Source organism: Gymnoscopelus microlampas (genome assembly GCF_963454915.1).
Source record: "Gymnoscopelus microlampas genome assembly, chromosome: 14".
In the NCBI taxonomy this organism is placed as follows: domain Eukaryota; kingdom Metazoa; phylum Chordata; class Actinopteri; order Myctophiformes; family Myctophidae; genus Gymnoscopelus; species Gymnoscopelus microlampas.
In genome coordinates, this window is record NC_139951.1 from 22,411,162 (window position 1) to 22,432,782 (window position 21,621).

General features: G+C 42.1%; 2 protein-coding genes across 2 annotated transcripts in view; one reads left to right on the top strand and one right to left on the bottom strand.

The window, feature by feature from the left end:
* The window catches only part of aco2 (aconitase 2, mitochondrial), a 15,035-nt gene extending 229 nt beyond the window's left edge, over positions 1–14,806 (bottom strand). Inside the window, exons 1-17 of the mRNA XM_084079196.1 lie at positions 14,732–14,806; positions 11,896–12,038; positions 10,183–10,441; positions 9,798–9,890; positions 9,209–9,367; positions 8,602–8,752; positions 8,043–8,147; positions 7,193–7,284; positions 6,556–6,661; positions 6,246–6,403; positions 4,846–4,919; positions 4,118–4,229; positions 3,700–3,978; positions 3,072–3,263; positions 2,805–2,937; positions 2,400–2,521; positions 1–2,193 (exon numbers count right to left, since the gene is read on the bottom strand). The exon at positions 1–2,193 is cut by the window's left edge and continues 229 nt beyond it. Of these exons, the coding sequence (XP_083935322.1) occupies positions 2,056–2,193; positions 2,400–2,521; positions 2,805–2,937; positions 3,072–3,263; positions 3,700–3,978; positions 4,118–4,229; positions 4,846–4,919; positions 6,246–6,403; positions 6,556–6,661; positions 7,193–7,284; positions 8,043–8,147; positions 8,602–8,752; positions 9,209–9,367; positions 9,798–9,890; positions 10,183–10,441; positions 11,896–12,038; positions 14,732–14,767 (2,352 nt within the window). The 5' untranslated portion in view covers positions 14,768–14,806 and the 3' untranslated portion in view covers positions 1–2,055. The remainder of the gene's footprint in view (positions 2,194–2,399; positions 2,522–2,804; positions 2,938–3,071; positions 3,264–3,699; positions 3,979–4,117; positions 4,230–4,845; positions 4,920–6,245; positions 6,404–6,555; positions 6,662–7,192; positions 7,285–8,042; positions 8,148–8,601; positions 8,753–9,208; positions 9,368–9,797; positions 9,891–10,182; positions 10,442–11,895; positions 12,039–14,731) is intronic.
* A 1,936-nt stretch (positions 14,807–16,742) lies between these two features.
* phf5a (PHD finger protein 5A) lies at positions 16,743–21,550 on the top strand. Its single transcript, XM_084079249.1, has 4 exons — positions 16,743–16,870; positions 17,632–17,655; positions 19,700–19,866; positions 20,061–21,550. The coding sequence occupies exons 1-4, from the start codon at positions 16,819–16,821 to the stop codon at positions 20,148–20,150; spliced, it is 333 nt and encodes a 110-aa protein (XP_083935375.1). The 5' UTR covers positions 16,743–16,818; the 3' UTR covers positions 20,151–21,550.
* Positions 21,551–21,621: the final 71 nt, after the last annotated feature.

Below are 21,621 nucleotides of genomic sequence, written 5' to 3' on the forward strand. Positions count from 1 at the left end.
CGATCAGGGGGCATACAGAAAATGTCCCCTTTACGCTAGCTACATAATCACACTAAAAGAGCATTGATTACATCTGAAATTGGATAAATACTGGTGGGCTATCATCACAACCAATGTTGGTACATTTCTTCCTGACAGGAGTGACTGTTTGAGTGTGTTTTTGCCTTGTGGCAGGAACCAGGATTCCATTGTTCTGTTGTGCAACTCCAGTCTTTCCCTTTCACACAGCAAAAAAAAACTAAATCCAAGAAGAATCAATATGACCCTATACAAAACACACAAGAACAACAGCACACAAGTCCATGAAGTTTAACTGCAGGCTCTCTTGAAACGTGTCAAAGAACATTGTGATAGAAAGACATGCTTTTTTTTTTTTAAATGCACATATGATCTGCTGCTTTTGCAAGACAAAAATAAATAAATAATTCTGAAAGCCACTAGAAGCTTTTGACCTTATAAAGATGATAGAATATACAGAGATGTGGTTAGTGAGTGATGGTTGGAGTGTGGGTGTAGATAAGGGAAGGAGAAGGTCAGTTACTCTTATATTACAGTGGTTTAGCATATGAGTCCCATAGTATACTGTTGAAAATCTACAACCGGTCTCATTACATTTTTTTTTTTAGAACATTGACAATGTACAACGCTACATACAAGATACCGTGTCATAGGTTATGGCTGGATGGATCCTCAGAACAAACTGAGGCAGGTCAAATTTCAGTACATCATTGCCACGCAGCCTGCAAATACACACTATAGCAACAAGGTTATTGGCTAAGATAAGCTGGGTGTGCTACGGCATGAGATGAGACTGGCTTCGATTACCAGTCTATTTAAACAGCTGTGAAAACACAGACAGCACAGCAGTTGGCAGCATGTCATGTCATTTGTAAAGTTGAGTGTGTGTGTGTGTGTGTATTGTGTCCATATCCAACATCAGAAGTCAGACTCACTTTGTTGACACTACTGACGGCGTTGGGGCTCTGCTACTGGTTATGACTGTCTGGCTTCACACCATAGTAGCTTATTATGAAAATGCTTGAACATCAACCCATTCGTCTTCTATACAACCCCTAATCATTGTCACACATTCCCTTACTGTAGCATCTTTTAACCACTTAAATCTTCTAGTAGTCTTAGTAAAACCGACCTGAGTTACAAATGTATTCGGACCGCTTTTCCCCCCCATCTATTCTACACCAAATCCCTTCGCCAAAAATAGCCAAGATCACAACGCGCCTACAAGCTTATAGATCTACTATTTTTGGCAAATGTTCCCCCCAGAATAGGCATGCTGGGGTTCAAGTGGTTAAGTGTTATGTAGTGTCATTGACCATATTCACACAGAGGCCATTTTGCTCTTACTTCATACTCGGGAAGGGGACTCGAACCCGACAGTGTAGGAGTATCAATTAAGATCAAAATGGCCACAGTGTGAATATTGTCAATTGGCATTAGTTGCAGCGTTGATTGCACCCCCATTGCCTAGCTTCTTCCTGTCATGTCACCCAACTCTTTAATAACAACAACGTATCATTAGCCACAGTGCTTGGTATCAGATTCCTTACCCTCCACAAAACCAAGGTTAACATTGGAGGACATGGGAAATAATCTACACTGCAGACCACTGGCTAAAGAGAGCTGATGTGTGTTCCATCATCAACATGTGCATAACACTTGAAGAGTAAAAGCACTGTTCAACACCCAGCATGTGGGTGTGTATAGAGAACGCTTGCTCTGTTCCAAGTCGTTAGCCAATGTACATAATGGAACCAACCATCAACCATGGACTGCTCGAGAGAGAGGGATTTATACTCGGTTGCGCACCGTGTCGTGCACCAAAAATAGCAGATCTACAAGCTCACAACGCGTCGCACTGCTAAGCGGTGTGAGCTTGTTGAAAGCCATTTTCGGTGCACAGCACCGGAGCACAACTAAGTATAAATCACCCTTTAATACCCCATCTTTCCTATGATGCCCCGCCCTCTCCCCCCCAGGACGATCCTCGACTTCCTCCCTCGTCCGCCCGTACTTTGTATAACTCCCTCCTCTTCCTCAGTGCTTCTGCAGCTCCTTCATCCTGTTGAGGGCCGAGCCTGCCTGGAACCATTCGATCTGTGTGTCGTTGAAGGTGTGGTTGAGCTGCATGGTTTCCTCGCTGCCGTCGACGTGCTTCACCACCGCTGACAGAGGCTGGGGAGGAGGAGGAGCAAATATTCAAAAATTGCCTCCCAATGTTAGCAAATGCTTACCGTTTTACCAATATCGGGACCACAATTCAGTGGCTCACCCTGTGCGCACCTCCACACGAGGCGTGTACCACAGGTACGTACTTGGGTGCTCAATTCAGCAGCATAGGATTAGAGCAAATGACAGTGAATGCCCTCCGACCAGCTCACCTTTCCTGGAACGAAGGATTTGAGTCCTCTGATGGAGATCTTGTCATCTGGGCGGATCTTGTCGTAGTCTGAGGGGTTGTTGAAGGTCAGAGGCAGCATACCCTGTTTCTTAAGGTTGGTCTCTGAAAGCAGGACATAGACCAGTAAGGAGAGGACATAAGTCATTGTGACTGTCTAAGCAATATTGGACAATATCACAAAGATGTTTGTGTCCAAAATGTTTGTCTAATTGACAAAAATAGAATGAGAAATAAGGGTTTGAATCTTGTAAAAGCAGGGTTACAAGCCAAGATACGTAGCAACTGTGTAGTGTTATAGTTACAAGACATTGCTTGTGTCCAAATTGTCACAATCCTACAGATAGCAGACAAAGGTTGTGAACCGGACGGGTGGTGAGAGGAGTACCGTGGATTCTGGCAAAGCTCTTGACGAGGATGACTCTCCCTCCAAGGTGCCTGGGCTCTAGGGCAGCATGCTCTCTGCTGGAGCCCTCACCATAGTTATCGTCTCCGACCACTATCCATGAGAGACCGTTGGCCTAAAGGCACCAACACATACACACACAGCTGGGTCAGAGTTGAAGTGCACTGCACACAAACGGTGCATGTTTCTTTTTTAGATAGTCATCTCGGGTTTGGAAAAATAATTATGAGGGGAGCAACGCTCCTGTACCTTGTAGTGACGGGCCACATCAGGCACACCTGCGTACTCTCCCGTTAGCAGGTTCTTGAGCTTGTTAATGCCATCATTCTCGATGTTGACGGCTCCAATCAGCATGTTGTTGGAGATGTTGTCCAGGTGGCCACGGAACTTCAGCCAGGGTCCAGCTGCACTGATGTGGTCTGTGGTGCATTTTCCCTTCACCTAGGAAGAAAAGAGGAGATAGACGGTTTTCTCACAGTGAACAGTAGAGCCCGATTGATGACAGATTTTTGGGTCTAGTGCCCATTCAGATTTTGGATACTGACCACTGATTACAGATGTTTTGACTGACATTTTGTTAAATAAAAACATTTACTTATAAGCAAGCAAAAAGGGTTTAAGCATACTGTATATATTAAACTTCAATATATGAAAAGAATATTTAATTATATTATACAATGAACAGGCAAATATAAAATAAATAATACAAATCTACTGTGGCAGGTTACCATGTCACTAGAGGTTTTCTTGCTGAAGCTTGACAGGGTAAATTTGGAAATCCATCAGCAATTGTGGCCACTAGCCATGCTGTATGTCTTTTACACTGCATAAAAAAAACATGCTTGTAAACACCCACCACTCCCGCTCTCCCACTAACCTTGATGAGAACCTGGAGGCCCTCCAGGTCTTTTCCGCTCCACTTGTCAAAGGGCTCCAGCAGCTGCAGCCGGTTGCTCGTAGGGCTTACGTCCACCTTCACGGCAGTGCCGTCGGATGGAGGGTGCTGGTAGGTGTCCTGGCCTGGGTCAAAGTCCTTGGCGGGGAGCTCGTCTCCATAGGGCGGTTCCAGCATGAACTTCTCACCATTTGGAGCTGTCAGGAAGTCTGTCTCCGGGTCGAAGTCGAGGCTGCCGGCGATGGCCATCGCTGTGACGATCTGGGAGGAGGAGGGATAATATAGCCAAGCAAGTTCAGGTTAAATTAAACTATAAAGTGGGAAATATATACCACACACACAAAAGATCACCTAAACATGTCAAACTCCTAATAGAGATAGTTCTGTGCACTGTATGTACCTCGGGGGAGGTGACGAAGGCGTGTGTTTGAGGGTTAGCATCGTTCCTGGCCGTGAAGTTCCTGTTGAAGGAAGTCACGATGGTGTTCTTGTCTCCCTTCTTGATGTCTTGCCTGAATGCAAAACATTCACAAAATTGAATATACAGCACCTCTATAAAACAATGGCTTATGCGCCGTTCACACAGAGCACAATAACTATAAATACGTAATTTAAAAATTTGTTCCGACGGCCTTGGCCGCAATGCTTGCAATGGGTTCAAATCCAGATCCCGACGACCTTTGCTGCGTGTCGCTCTCCCCATTTCCTGTCAGTCTAATGTCCCATCATTAAAAAGGCATAAAAGCCCCAAAAGACTTTAAAAAAAAGAAAATAGTTCTAACTTAAGTGGATGACAGAATCCACACCACAACGATAGTTGTAAACTATATGGTTTTGATCACTTTCAGAGCTATTCGATGAATGACAAACATTGAAAGCCAGTCAAAGGACATCTGGGATGCATTCTGTCTCACTCACCCTCAGAAAGTTGTGTTATTAATGGAGAGATGAGGAGACGATTATGAACAGCTAACACAGCTGGTAGGCTAGCTGGCAGATCTACAAGCTCACAATGGGTCGCAGGGCAACACATTGTGAGCAACCAAGTATAAGGGCAGTAAGTCTGCTCATAATCATTTACATTATATTACAAATATATGTGGCATGTTGTGTTGTTCGGCCACCCACCTGTCCCACTGTCCGATACATGGACCACATGCGTTGGCCATCACCACGCCTCCCACGTCATTCAGGATCTTTGACTGTGGGAAGACACAAACATCTCGTTAGCTCAAGAATAACAGTTTCTATCAATCTAAGCACTTCATTTCAAGAGAGATACGAGGAGGAATGTAGGGGTAAAAACAAAAACAATCTGCGTAAAAAAAATGAAAAAGGAGAGTGATTAAGATCCATGTAGTAACATGTAACTTTTTCTGGCCAAGTACTGAATTCCACCTCAAGTTTTCCACTACTACGGACCACGTCACTGTGACAAAACCATAAACATACATACACACACACACACACACACACACACACACACACACACACACACACACACACACACACACACACACACACACACACACACACACACACACACACACACACACACACACACACACACACACACACACACACACACACACACACACACACACACACACACACACACACACACACACATATATATATGCGCATATAGAGATTCGGTTGTCAGAGCCACATATTCGCACGCTATGCCCATATATGGTTATGTGCATATATGGGGCCGGCTGACTTCAAGCTCGGCACGCACATCAGCAATTACTTGAGGGAGTGTGGTGCACGCATAGAGTTAAAAATAATAGAGAGGGCATCGGATATCCCAATGGCCAGCATGTTCAATGCGCTTCAATGCAACCACTGGGTTCTGGGGGCTTGGGTGCACGCCGCAGAGTCGTTTGAATACAACCGCCATAATATGGCGGTTGTCCAGATAGAACCGCCGATCTGACCGATATGTCCGTGTATGGATATCCAGTTGTCCAGAACTACCGATCCAACCAATATGCCCACATATGGGCATATATACTAATGACATCAGGGATCTCCAATATATGGGCATACAAAGGATACAGACAGATGTGTACAACGGGTACTCTGACAAAGCCCCTGACACTATGACTCAGACATATTGGTCGGATCGGCGGTGCAACATGGTGTCAGGGCTGGGTAGCGGCCTGAACTCTAGATTACCTCTAGTCACTCAAAATTCCCACTGTCTGTAACAATCCTATATTCAAATTGGCTAATCGGAGGACGGACGGACGGACCACGTTGTCACACTCATGTCACTATGACTCGGCTCTGCCATATAAGGAGTTCCCATCGCAGCCACGCCCAGATATGGAGTGTGCTGTGTAACCTCATAATGTGCCGTCATGGCATCAGGCGCAAACAAAACAGTCAGCTCCATATATGGAGGAAAGTGGCCCGAACCTCTAGTAAAGAACAAATACAAAAAAAAAGGGGAATGGATCGCCGAGATAGTGAGACAAATAAAGGTTTTACTCTTTTCTCAGTGTGTCGGCCTCAGTACTCACGTATCCATCACGCTCAATGGTGGCACGGATTTGCTCCGAGCCGGGGGAGATATTGAAATGGGACTTGCACGTCATCCCCTTGTCCAGTGCCTGCTTGGCCAGGGAGGCTGCCCTGCCCATGTCCTCGTAACTGGAGTTGGTGCAGCTGCCAATCAAACCTATAGTAAGAGGAAGAGCTCTTTGAGTCTCAGAATAAGAGGCATGCCACAGAACGTCGGAGAGTGGAATGATGATGAATCTTGTTCAGTAAAAAGTTTGCACAGATAATCAGCATGTCTGTATATGGTTCCATTTTGAGGACATTGCTTACCGACTTTGACCTCCAGGGGCCAGCCATTCTTCTTAGCCACAGCACCGATTTCGGAGACTGGGTGTGCCAGGTCAGGGGTGAAGGGTCCGTTGATGTGGGGCTTCAGCTGAAGAGGGGATGGAATAGAAAGTCTGAATGTTAGAAGAATATACAGTGCCATGTGGCAATCTTGTCCCTCATGACAACTGATAAGCAAACATTTCTGTTACATGGAAATTAGACAAGTACATTTAACTTCATATTTCACAGTCCGAGCTTAAGTTGTCTCAGACATACACTTGTAAATGATTCAAGATAATTATTTCCCCCTGCATAAGGCTCTAGTATATGCTGAGAAGTAAACATATTTGGTAAGCATTCTGATTGGGATGCGAAGACAAAGCTTTGCATGCATGAACCATTGAGAAGATAAGCAAATAAAGCACGCACATACAAAGTTAAAGTGCCAGGTGCTGGGCAGAAACAAATATATTAAAGGATAACAGAGTTTGCACACTGGATCAAACTCTGACTGTATTTGTTAATGTAGATTACCACAAAGCCTTAGAAAGAATACGGATGGTCAATGAGTTATGGTATGGCCATTACTATACTGTAGGTTATGCATGTGGTGAGGTCATAATTTTGAAGAACTGACCGTGTCCAGGTCGATGTTTATGATCTGATCGTATTCACAGCCCTCATCAGGAACCAGCAGGTCTGCGTTCTCATCAGACAGGGCAGCGATATCTGACAAGAGACATTAGGATACAGGACATGAAACAAACATTCTGCATTCTCACCCTTTGAAGATCTCAAAGCTTGCAAAGTATATCAATCACTGTGTAACTTCATCTGATGAATGAGAAATTGTGAAACAGGATAAATCTGTGGTGAAATGTTTGCTGATCAACAGAATTTGCATGAATATTGTGTTATCACCAAAAGGCTTTCAGCCTGGCTGAGGCAACAGGTAGAGCATGTAGGGGGTGGGGAGGGCGTATGTTCGAAGTCTATGACTTTAAAAGAGATGACTAAGCATAGAATTTGGCTTGTAAATCAATCTTTTTTCCAGGAACTATTTTCAGCTAGACTTTTCAAACTAATCCGTGTGAAAAGCAATGATATCACAACTTCTCCAAAAAAAGAAAAACTGCACGTTTATATTTAGCGTGTTGGATTACCAATTTGTTTGTTTTTTTTATTTGAAAAAAAATCTGTAACAAATAGTATGTTCCATACCCATTTCAAGAACGTTTCAAGAACGTTTCAAGGGTCTGCAAGTTGATTTTCATACTGTACTTTAATTAATGTAATCCAAATGCTATGGCTTCCTCGAAAATCTAACAAACCATGGAAAGCTTGGTAAAATAGTTAGCAGTAATGTCATGTACACTCTGGGTCGTGGGCTAACCATGCCAGACCACTGGTATGGTCTATTAATAACCCGCATATGATCCAGAGATGTCTACGTGAAACACATTAAAGCCATAGGAATGACATCATACCTCCACGTCCTGTCTTCTCCAGATAGGTCTTCATGCGGTGATTGTAGGGAAACACTGAGGTTGTGGCTCCAATTTCTGCTCCCATGTTGCAAATAGTGGCCATTCCTGAACCACAACCACACCAACACATCATGTTTTATATTGGAAAACAGACATGCACTTCAACATGTGATAAAGATGTGTAAAACAGACCAACAGCTCACAAATGGACATAACAAATAAAGCACGTCCAGGTTTCCTGGAGGCATTTTAAAGTTAAAAGCTAAAACTGTGTTTAAGATAATGACTATGATGATGGCATTCTTCATTCAAGAGCCACTAGGACAGATACAGAACGCCGATACTACATGACGATAAAAGCAACATATTCGAAACTAGGTACATTTTCTGCAGAAAATAAAAGCCTCAACCTGCATGAATGAGGCATCAACTATACGAATAGTTTGATGTCAAATATTATGCAACGCATTTTCAGATCATTTATTTGTCACGTCCCTGGTGTGTAACAACCTTTAGACTCAACAGAACAGCAAGTGCCTGGTAACCCCTCCCTACTGACCGGTGCAGGAGATGGAGTCAACTCCAGGACCGTAGTACTCCACGATGGCTCCGGTGCCTCCCTTCACTGTCAGGATGCCGGCCACCTTCAGGATGACATCCTTAGGAGAGGTCCAGCCTGACAGTCTGCCTGTCAGATTCACTCCTATCACCTGTTAGAATTAGAATTACCAAAGAAGAAGAGTTTAGCAAAGTAATCACAGACAGCAGTGAGGAGGTAGAAAGTAACTTCAACAACTGTAATTGTTGTAGATTCTAGTGTGCGTGTACATTCCCACAGTAAACAAGGAGTTAATCACCCACGTGTGCAAGGTCTGCATTAATTATCAATATGTGCATGTAATTTCCCAATCAAGCCTCTGTGGGAATGGGACACGTTTCCAAAAGGAAGAGGCAAACAAGACCGTAACTTAAGGAAAGCAAAACGCCACCAAAATTCAACAGGATGACCGTTGCGCTTATAATCACTGTCCTACACTGGGGAAGTCACGAGTAGGATCCGCACATCGGCCATGTCTCCTTGAGCACAATGCCGAACAATACCTGATCACCACATTGTAATAACCACTCTGAATAACAGCTAAAATTGTAATTTCAAAACTACTGACCTTGGGACACTTGAGCTCCCAAGGGATCCCAGCCATGACATCAACGGCGTCGGCTCCACCAACTCCGATGCAGATAGACCCCAATCCACCGCCGTTGGGTGTGTGGGAGTCTGTGCCAATCAGCATTACTCCTGGGTACGCGTAGTTCTCCAAGATAATCTGAATGTAACATTAGTATAGAATGTTACATCACTGATGGCATCCATCTATAAATAACAAGAATCAACACAGACAGACAGAATACACAGGCAGACAGTTGCCTGTTCTTCCCCAACATTGTCTCGGTCTATTGTCTGTCTATTCCTATAAATAAATGTTAAAAAACATTAAGACCTGAGGCAGATTCTACAAATGTCTTCTAAAATCAGTAGTTCTCACACTTTCAACTCAAGATTACAACAAAGGGGGGGGGGGGGGGGGGGGGCAGATTTACAAGCTTGTAGCACGGCACAAAGTGACCCGCTGTGAGCTTGTATATCTGCCATTTTTAAATAGCCATAACATTTTAATGGGTAAAGAACATATACAGCAGTTACAGTATTCTGACTATTAGTCCAAAAGTTCTAATTCTAAATAAATCCAGTCGTACCTGATGGATGATTCCAGACCCTGGCTTCCAGAATCCTACTCCATATTTGGCTCCAGCGCTGGCCAGGAAGTTGTACACCTCCAGGTTGATATCCTGTGGATAAGAAACATGACGGCCACTTGGTTAAAACCAGGTTAAGCTTAACTACTTCTAGTGTAGCAACAGTAAACATACGATATAGAGTACATACAGATGAATACATTAGTACATATAGACAAATATCACATAAAAGCAGTAGTAATAGCCGTATTCATGGTATTTCTTGAAGTGATTTCACTGTCAAATTCTAAATAACCGAAAGCATGTTTTGAAAATCACTAAAAGACCATCATTAACCCTGGATGTCCGAGCAAACATCCAGACCCTCCGCCCAATGTCACCTCACCTTTGCCCTGGCAAGGTCCTTAGCCCCTCCGATCTGGGCTTCGATCAAGTGGTCGCAGTGGATGGTGGAGGGCACGGCCACCTTGGGCAGACCGCTGCTAATAAACTGCAGCATGGCCATCTGGGCCGTAGCATCCTGCATGGCCACGCGGTCGGGGTGCAGGCGCAGGTAGGTGCGGCCGCGGTCGATTTCTTGGTTGTGGGGGTCATCGAGGTGGCCATAGACAATCTTCTCTGACAGGGTAAGCGGCCGGTTCAACCTTAGGGGTAGACATAGCGTGGTTGTAGGTATGGTACAAAGCCCATCTTGAGAATATGCACTACTTGTAGAGGATTTAAACATTTTTAGAATTGTTTTTATAATCAAAGTTTTTTTTTACCAATCTGTATTGTAGAGTATTTAATACAAAATAAATAACACAACTACAGTGGTTGGAGCCGGAGGTAGTCTCCCTACTCTCCCCCAAACTTTTTATTCTGTGCTTGGGCAGGAACCTATTGGTTGACAAGAGGTATTGCCCGAAGCTCAATATCTCCCCTGCCCAAGCAGGCATTCCGTCTTAGGTAATGGGTTCAAATCCCAGGTAGGACATGAATCTTAATGGATGGCAGCCAGCTGTAAATTCAAGCACATTTCAAGGTCCATAAAAGGTGGACAAGTGCACTTTTTCCAGAGCATCAAATTCACAATAATGATCAATCCAATTCAAAACCCACGCTACAATGATCAGAGTACAGTTGCTACCTGAAACAGTTCAATAAATTCAAGAAATATGAATAAAGACAAAAATTATCCATAAGAAATAGAAATATGACTATATATACACACACATACCTATATATGTATATTGCACGCACACACACACACACACACACACACACACACACACACACACACACACACACACACACACACACACACACACACACACACACACACACACACACACACACACACACACACACACACACACACACACACACACACACACACACACAGAGAATAACATTTAAACAGCAGACTGGTTAAGAAGATGTACTCCTTAAGTTTAAATTTGATAATAAAAGCTGCAATGATTGTCCCTTGAAAGAGCTAAGGCTGGTACAGTCTCTAATATGAAGCGGAAAGGTCCTCTGAATTTGATGGAGAATTGATTCTTGTGATGCTTACAGTAGTGCTGATAAGAGAGAAATCATGGTGTATTTATAATAAAGCCTATTGAGGAAATGTTTAATATTTCACTATGATTTGTCTATAGTGCACAATGTAGACTTAAACACCATGGTCAATTTAGAATGCAAGACCACATGAGGGAAACCTCCACCTCCCCCCAAACTTCCAACTGTAAGTGTACAGCCTAGAGAAGAACGACTGCTGGCCTAAAATTATAGGGTTGCAAAAGCAATGCATAGATGTGCAGTGAACACCCATTCCACGTCTCACTCAACACTCAGACAACCCCACTCCCATACGCCACAAAAATAAAGAAAATACACTAAATACACCAAATTCAGGGGAAAACAAACAAACAAAATCATGTTAGTTCAAACACTGGGAGTCAATTCAAATACTGGGGTTGACACGTGCTACAAATGAATGATGCCAAAAACATGTGGAAAAACTAACAGTAGATAAATAAACAAAATAATACAAAGAGATAAGAAAGTGTTGTACAGAACCGCATAGTAAGCCAGTATAAATATTATAGATTACCTTTTGCGTACGATGTCAAGGTTTGACCTTAGTTTCCCATAGTTTATGTAGGATGTGGGTTCAAACTTGCTCATAGAAACCTTGGCCTTGGCATTGAATGCTGCGGATACGTGAAGCCGCCTCGCACCTTGGCCCAAGGCCAGCTGTAATGATAGAAAGAGAATTTTAATATGATCTTATTGTCTGATAATATGGACTAAGTTAAACACTTGAACCCTAGCATCCCTATTCTGGGGGGAACATTTGCCAAAAATGGCACATCCACAAGCACCCAACTGGTCACAACAAAATGTAGTGAACTTGTAGATCAGCTATTTTCGGCCAAGAGATTTGGAGTGGAAGGAAAAAAGCAGCAATGGAGGACCCCGCTTAACTCAGTACTAGTTTACTATAGAGGATTTAAGTGGTTAATACCTATCCATGGATGTTGCAGAGCTACTGTATCCTATATTATGCAGCAAAACATTTGACTCAGCTGTGATAATTCTAAATCTAATTTAAATTGCAGCATAACTAGGAAACAAGAATATCGCTCCCATCTAAGTTCAACTTGAGTCACAGTGTTTGTTGGGTAAATAAACATGAGCGTAAGGAAGGGAGGGGAAGTCACAGGACAGGTGGAGAGCTTGGCCTGCGTGAGGGGCGGGCAAAGTCTTATTCAGTATGCAGGGGTGACACTAAGGTCTCAGAGGCACTTGCCCGTCGGCCAAGTACAGGTCATGTTCTACTTGCCCAAAAGGTCATGTCCACTTGCCAGAAAAGTAAATTGCCATTATAAAATGATAGGTAACATTTGAATTACTATTCATTTTAACACTTATTTTTTACTTTCCATTTGCGAATTCTGGGGCTGCACGACATAGACAAAATCGTTCCATTTGCCACTGCACGCTGTGTGTGTGTGTGTGTGTGTGTGTGTGTGTGTGTGTGTGTGTGTGTGTGTGTGTGTGTGTGTGTGTGTGTGTGTGGGAGAGAAGAGAGGGAGTACTCTGGCCACGTGCAAGTGTTTATAGACAGATATCTTGTGTTGTGTTTGTGCGCTAATAAAAGACTGTTGCAAATGCAATCGCCACTCAGAAACGTACTTGGCCGTAGGGGCAACCTGAAAGCAAACTCCACCTGCCCGCCGCCCGACCGTTTTATTTACCTGCTACGGTCGGGCAGTCGGGCAACCGTTGACGTCAACTACTGGTATGTATGTACAGTACTCATAAAGTATTCTAGGACTAATTTTCAGAGTCAAGTCCAGTTGTTGCTGATATAGTTTGATTTCTGAAATCGTGAATATGATTTGGAAAGCCCAACAGAGCCAGCTGTCCTCTACGTTTATCAGTAGTTATTACAACGTAATGAACCGTTTAGTGAAAGTACAGCTAAAGACAGCTGCACCTACATTCTGTATACTGATCTTTGGCCTTTTTCACTATCAGAGCACTGTGGTAACTGGTTAGAACATATGCTAGTCAGTACACACAGTAACATTTTCTTTTTCAGTGCAACTAAAATGAAGCTGATTGATTGATTGAATACTTTAACAGTTTGCAAATAAAAATCACGGTGGCAAAGATCTATACAAAAGAATGCTAAAAGGATAACCCAAATAAGCCCAGGGTTTGTTTCCATTAAGGTCCTGTGTATTCAACTCATCGAGACATTTAAAGAGAAACGATAATATATAGTAATATGCAAAAACAACATATATAGGAGTAGTAATAAGAAAGAAAGATATGTAGGCTACAGTAAACAGTCGGGGTGGCATGACAGCTGTCATTGTTCAGGAATGCAGGTATTGTATTAGCCCTGAAACATGACTGTCATATCATGACAGATGAGCGTCATGTGAACCATGGCTAGTATTGTATATACAGTAGCCATTTAATTTCAATATGACCTTAAATTCGTTTCAACACCAACAGCATAGACATCATGGTGTAGGAGTCATACTCTATATTTGATCCGTCTCTCTGGTATGGTCCCTGCGTCCAATGATGGAAGAAGTACTCACATATTTTACTTAAAAGGTATCAATACCACAATGTGGAAATACTCTGTTACAAGTGAAGGTTCGGTATTCACAATTTACTCCCATTTCACAAGTTCAATATGTACAAAAATAATCTTTTGAAAGGAGATCTACAAGCTCACAACACGTCGCAGGCTATTTTCAAATAGCCAAAGTACAGTATTATATAGGGTCAATGATGTACATTTTGTAATAATATTCAAAATCTTCCAAGTAACTAGCAACTAAAGTAAAAGTACAATATTTTCCTCAGAGATGTAGTGGAGTAGAAGTAACAAATATTGAAAATTGGAAATACTTGGAAAAGAAAAAATACCTCAAAATTGTACTTAGGTACAGCACTTGAGTAAATGTACTTAGTTACTTTATACCACTGGTCATACTCTAGATTAGATCCATCTCTCTGGTATGGTCCCTAGAGTCTCTGGTCAGGCGCCCTGCGCCACTAACCTTGTGTTAACCTTGCTGATAAAAACCCCACAGCCCTCCGTTCAAATCACATCCAGATCAGATCAACTTAAAGCTCAGCGTCACGGTGTTTCAGGCGTGAACGTTAAAACAACGATTAGCTTCAAGGTGGTTGTGAAACATCATCCATAAACCTGATCCTCCTCCCAGTGGAGCCACAGACAGGGACACTGAGGTGACCTGAGCGGACCTGCGGTCGGTCGGTGATGGGCTTGTCAGTGGTCCCGGCGGCCCAGTGGGGGTCAGCCACGGCCCGGTTCCCACCCGACCCGGATATATTAATGATAATCATAAATAATATTTAAGAAAACGGGGCTCACAGGTGCTCAAAATGCAGTCTCTTACCTGAAGCCGGGCGACGGTCAGACAGTAGGTTGCCATTTTGTTCACTGACAAAGATGTGTCGAGTGATGTTGACGTCACGGTTTTATTAGAGTTGATATGTCGATTGGTGTTGACGTCACGTGTAGCGTTGCCATGTCTGCTTATTATAAGCGACTTTGGACTTGTTTTCCTGTAAAGTTGTTTGTAAATTATTGGTAGTTGTGGGTTGCGGTTTTTCGGGGCTTGTCTCTAAAGTGTAGTTGCTTAATTAGGCTTGCTTTCTAATGTTTTAATTATCATTTAAACCAGTGGTTCTCAAATATTTGTATGAAAATGTTTTGTACCATGGAGCATTTGTGTTGTTAGATATATGTTTCGAAAAATATTCCAAATATTCCACATTTTATTGCAAGAGTTTTTGAAAATAGCAGATCTACAAACTCACAAGGCGTCGCTCATGTGCTCACGTGGCCTAAGTTGCTTCTTTTGGGCTTGTTTTCCTAGACCTGGCTGCTTATTTCTCTCATAAAATTTGGCAACACTGGTCACGTAGTATCGTCTGCCACGTGGTCCTCGAAGGACAAAGCAAAACTTTAATTTAAATCATTTTAGAACAATTATCTCCTGCTCAAACAATTAACTGGTTTTGTATCTGAGTACCTAAATTATTTAAATGCGTTATTATGAAGCCAGTTATTTAAAATCTGTTCACTTAAAAGTCATTTGAATATAAGAGTTTTATAAAGCTGAAAGGACTACGCAGTTATATTTATAAAAACGTCAACTAAGTTATTTTCTGTTATTATAATTTTTTGTACAGTTTTCTCTTCAATCTCCAGTATAATAATTCAATAAAATAAAACAATTAGAATGTTTTTTTCTAAATTATTATATATTAATACTGCAACAAAAAAAAACTAGGTAAAAGTTCAAGTGGAGTTTTTTTTTTCTTCCAGGAGGCCATGTGACCAGAGACTAATAAAAAATGCCAGGTTAAACTGTACTGATTTTCAGATCTCTAGGTTAAAGGTTGTCTACTCTCTCTAGTCTAGACATGAGGTGGAAAGACTGGTGATGCGAGGTTAGTCTAGACACATAGACAGAGGCAGATACAGTCAGACAGACAGACAGACAGACAGACAGACAGACAGACAGACAGACAGACAGACAGACAGACAAGGTCTAGAATCTAGACTCTAGATAGATACACTATAGATAGATAGATAGATATCAGAAAATAGCAGATCTACAAGCTCAAGAGCTTGTAGGTCTGAAACTTTCAGAGAGTTGGTGTCGAGGGAAAAAATAGCAGACCAAGTATAGAGCCAAAGGTCAAGTTGACTAAATATTGAAGGTTTAAAAGGTTAACTATAAATACACATTAGCACGAATCCAACGATCTATGAAATCTATGAATAAGCTTAATCTGTAACACAACTTTATACAACATGTCCCTGCTTCATCTCTCTCTCAGCTAAGGGGTCCTTGGCCTGAAAAACGTTGAAGACCCCTGAGTTAGAGAATCACTAGTTTAAACCATTGGTTCTCAGAGTGGGGTCCGGGGACCCCCAGGGGTCCTTGAGGGAGTTCCAGGGGGTCCCCAGCTAAATGATAGATTAGGAACCAAATGGACCCTTATGGGTCTGTAACTCTGAGAGTGTACAAATGGAACCAAATGGACCCTTTGGTTCCATTTGTACACTCTCAGAGTTAAATTAACATAGATTTTACAATATAAATTGGGGTCCAAGGGATAGAAATGCCATTAAATGGGGGTCTGTAGCCACCAGCCCTAATGCATGTCAAAGTGAGGGTCCTTGAAATTAAAATGGTTGAGAATCACTGCTAGAGCATCTTCTCTTATTTCCCTGGCATAGCTTTTCAAATGGGGGTCCGCAGGCTGATAAGTGTCAGTTTGGGGGTCATGAGTTTGAGAACCACTGGTTTGAACAATGTGCAGTATCTAACACCAACAGCAGAGGGCAGAAACACGCCAACGGGCTTCTTCTAGTCAGCCGGAAACACACGCAGAAGAAGGCAGAAGCAAGCAAGCTTAGAAGAAGAAGAGTCAAAGGTGAAAGTTGAGCCACCATATCGTTAGCAACAACATGGCGAAGCATCACCCTGACTTGATATTCTGTCGTAAACAAGCTGGCGTGGGTACGTTTCATTTCACTTCTCCATCACGCTGGTTGGCTGTTTCTTCTCGAGAACGTTCCAATATTTATTTTAACCGTTTATGCTTGAGATAATCCTAACTCCGCTCCGTTTAGCTACAATGCTAACGCTACGACCTGGTTACGACGTGCAGTTCATTCATATGAGCTAGGCAGGCTAACCCCACGACGTTGATCAATAATGTTGCTATTAGACCAGAACGTTGCGAATGTACATCATGCTTTAATTTTGACGATGAGTGTGGCGAGCTATTCCTGTATACAACGTTACGTTATTTAGACTACGATGGCTTGCTGTTAGCCACATAACGTTAGTAGCAGGGTTGCCATGTCCTCATATTATAAGCGGATTTGGGCTTGTTTTTCTGTAAAGTTTGTGGTTTTGGTTGTTTGGGCTTTTTTCTAAAGTGTAGTTGTTTAAACCAGTGGTTCTCAAATATTTTCCAAATTAATATGTATTTGTCCACAGACCCTCCCCCCATCAGAAAATAGTTTGTGCCAGGGATACAAGATTTGTGGTGTTGAAATGTTTTTTTTTTAAATGGCAGCTCTGCAAGCTCACAACGCATCGCATCATTGTATGCTTGTAGGTTGGCTATTTTCAAATAGCCGTTGCCTAGTTGCCTCTTTGTTTTCATAGACCTGGTTGCTTATTTATCTCGCAGAATCTGGCAACACAGGTTAGTAGCTACATTGTGAGGAGGATGAAGTGTCCTGTCCTGATATTTTGTTTTTCTTTCTCAGCTATTGGAAGACTCTGCGAGAAATGTGAGTACTAGTATGCACAACTAAATTGACTACAAACTAACTTTGCTTATGCTTTCTGATTCTCACTTTGTTTCTTGTTTACTCTTAGAGGAGCATTTCACCCATTTTCAAGTATCTTCATAGTTGGTCCTCACTCAGTGATGCTCATTAGAAGATGGCACAATTTCAGTCTACTAAAACTGCCTACCAGTGACACCATCGATGGGAATGCCAACCTAGCAGAAACTACAGCCTTTCTCTTGGAAAGATAACACACTGAAATAGCAGCCTGTTCTTGCGTCAATTAAAATGTTTCAAGTGACCAAACCTGCCTACCACAGTCATCCTTTGAGGCACAAAGTAGAGTGAGTATACATAAATGGTGCCTTCTTATGAGCATTCGTGAGGACCAATTATATGAAGATAAGATTGAAAATGGATGAAGTGGTCCTTTAAGACAATTGACTACTACAGTATTCATTCCATAACCTGGTTAACCACCCTGGCCGTTTGAATTCACATTATCTTGTGTCTCCTGCAGACCGGTCTGGCCCCAAGCGCTGGGTGGGCATTTTGCAGGGACCAAAAAGTGGAAGAGCCAATCGGTGTCTGCACTCAGGGTCCTGTGATTGACAGACGCTGATTGGCCCTCATTTATCAATGCAGCGTAGAAATCAGCGTAAAAATTCAAGCCCAGGAATCGGCATACGACCACGTCCGTGTGTGATTTATACAGTCAATCCCAGCGTACAAATCGTCTGAGGCTTCTTAAATGTGACGGCTGAAACAAGTCATTTAAATAACACGCCCTTAAATATTCACGAAGCGGCCCGATTTTACGACACGAAGAACCATAATATGACCAAACAAAGTATGGAAAGAAAAATTTCCCCCGCCTGCCTCGCTGCCTGTCATGTCCGTGTCCGACAACACACACACACCTACTTGTAAGCCCAACTGTGCATGTTGGCACACTGTGGAAACTGTAGTCCTACAGTCTTTGCCAGTGGGATTACCATGTATTCCGTGATGGTACCCCCCCCCCCCCCCCCCCCCCCCCCCCCCCGGCGGTATTGTACGGTGATGGCGTGCACGGCACACACGTGCACCGTACCGTACATGCGCGTGAAAAAAAACTGGCCACACGCCGTGGTGTCCCGTCCAACGACCAAAACACCACTGGCTGGGATGGTTATATCTCTGATCTCCCGTGGCCCAAATCCACAGCGTGAAAATCACCTGCGCTGGGCACAGGTTTGGAGCGTCGACTTTTTATCCTTAACCCAGGTTGCACATAACTCCAGAAGACGTAGCTAGTATACGTTTGGAGACTTCACTGTCCATGAAAAAATAACAGTGGCGCCGGTCCCGACTCCCGAAAACGCGCTCACATAAGTGCTCGTATAGGTCTGAGCCAGATCTGCAATCTTATCTGAATGACTGTTAAAGCACTTGTTTAAATAGGTGAATCATTAAGCACCTAACTTATAACATTGCTAATAGGCTATGTTAGATTGTTTTTCATCGCTTCGGTGTGCCTTTTATAAAAATGTTTTTTCACAGGGATTATTTATTAGTGTGTTAGATATACATTTTGGAGTGGATACATGTGTCCAGATGCCTGTTAAATTGTTAGACAATGTTGCACCGCATGTCTACGATGGAACAAACTGGTGTAGCCACAGCCTACACAACCTGAGACCAGACGTGAGATTTGATTTTTGGTCTGTGCAAGCTTGATAAATTAGGGCCATTTCTATTCCACTTTTTGGTTTCTGCAAAACGCCCCCTTGGCGCTTGTGGCCAGACCGGTCTGCAGGAGACGCATGAGAATTCACGTGACCGGGATGGTTTACAAGGCTATTCCACAGAGTACCTACAGGGGAACTCTGTTCCACAACCAAATATTTAAATGTGTTTTCTGTCACTCTGCACTACCAAGCATGCTGCTAAATATGTTACACTTCCTACATACCTCTGTTATACCCTGTACATTTTGCACCTCTTTTTGCCTCCTCCTTTGTTACTGTGACTCATACTCGCATTATGTAATTATTTTCTCCAGGTGATGGTAAATGTGTGATATGTGATTCTTATGTGAGACCATGCACACTGGTGCGTATCTGTGATGAGTGCAACTATGGCTCCTATCAAGGCCGCTGTGTGATCTGTGGAGGACCTGGTGTGTCTGATGCCTACTACTGTAAAGAATGCACCATCCAGGAGAAAGATGTAGGTTGATTCAAAAACTGTTGGTATTGGTCACTTCATGACAATGGTCTTCTTTTAGAACATTAACTAATGTAACAGAATAGATGAATGCATAACTAAAACAAACCGAAATGTCTTAATAATCTCAAGCTCATTCTTAGTCTAAATTATATTAAAAACCTGCTTCCCTGCTCTTTCCCTATTTGTCCATACAGCGAGATGGCTGCCCTAAGATTGTGAACTTGGGCAGCTCCAAAACAGATCTGTTTTATGAAAGGAAGAAATATGGATTCAAGAAGAGGTGAAGACACACTAGACCAATTACCAGCGCCTTTACTACAGATTTTCTGTGAAACTTTTTTATTAACTTTTTGATTTGTCAGTAAAGATCTTTTTATATTGCTTCTGTGTTCCTCTCTGGTTTCTTTAAATACTATAATGCTTATGTTCATTATTACACAAATCATGCAAGCCATCTCAAATAAATATAAGCATTTAAACAAGAAATTAACTGGGTCCAATGAACCATTATTGTAAACCCCATATAACATTGTTGCTGTTTTCTATTATTTTTCATGAGCCTATGCTTCAGTCAAATGGAACCGTCCACGAATGTCAACATGAACCTCTAAATGAATCTGCTGTAAAAAAGATGATGGACTCGTTTGTAGCATCATGTTATGACTGTAGAGAGACTCCTTCATATTTTGTCCACCAGGTGGCTGTGTTCCACATTTGTATACAGATATGAACGTTACAGTGTAGTGTGTTTTGATAGTGTAGTCACTATTCAGAGGGGTTAGAAAAGGTAATGGCCAGATAATGTCCCTTAGTATCTTTCTTTAATATATACAGTTTGAAATTTAGAAGGGAGTTTTAGCTCACCGCTACACTGAATCATGAATTGATCTGCAAGTTTCAATATTTTGCCAGCTAAAGTCAATTTTGTGTATTGGAAATGGACCAGACTGGTGATGATCAGAATCAATTTATTTGCTTCTATATGTATGATTGTCTTGGTGACGCATAGAATACAGATGTGCTGCAATTTACCACAAATGTGATGAGATAAAATGCTTCAAAACCATCTAGTTTTTCCAACAATGCTTTACTAATATATACAAGTTTGGACACAAAACACAGTCACACTTAAAATGCCAACTATTCATTTTGTGTACAAAAGAATAAAAACCAAGTTAAAAACAAGTCCCTCAAAGTTAAGAAATGTTACCAGTTAAACAGCAACTGCAACTTGAGCATATAAAAAGGAAATTCATAAAAATGACAAACAAGTCAGGAAGCTCATTTGTTAAGGGTCAGGTCAGCTTTGCCCGTAGACTATCATTTAGTATGATTATTACATTGCCTGCATGTATGGATATCTTGCATTGTTTTAATTTGAGCAACTACAGTAATGTTCTCAATTAAATAAAGTATTTGCATGAGCACAAACTTCTTTCACATTAGTTTTCACAAGTAAAAACCTTTCCCTGAAAAAAACATGAAGAGGTGAGAGCTTTGGTTAAATATTCCCTTACTTTTATGGCTTAACAGTAAATGTTGAATACTTGAATATTTTTTTATATAAACAAATATTACAATACAAGGGGATGGAAGCACCACAGCAACATAGCTTAATGCCTTTTCCTCACCTTTCAGTCTGATATTGAAATTATAAATATCCATGGATCATTGTAAAAGTTTTTTTTTTAAATGACAGATAAGTGCAGATCCCAGTAAACCTAGGGACAAAAGCTTGACTTTAGCTTGTGATAT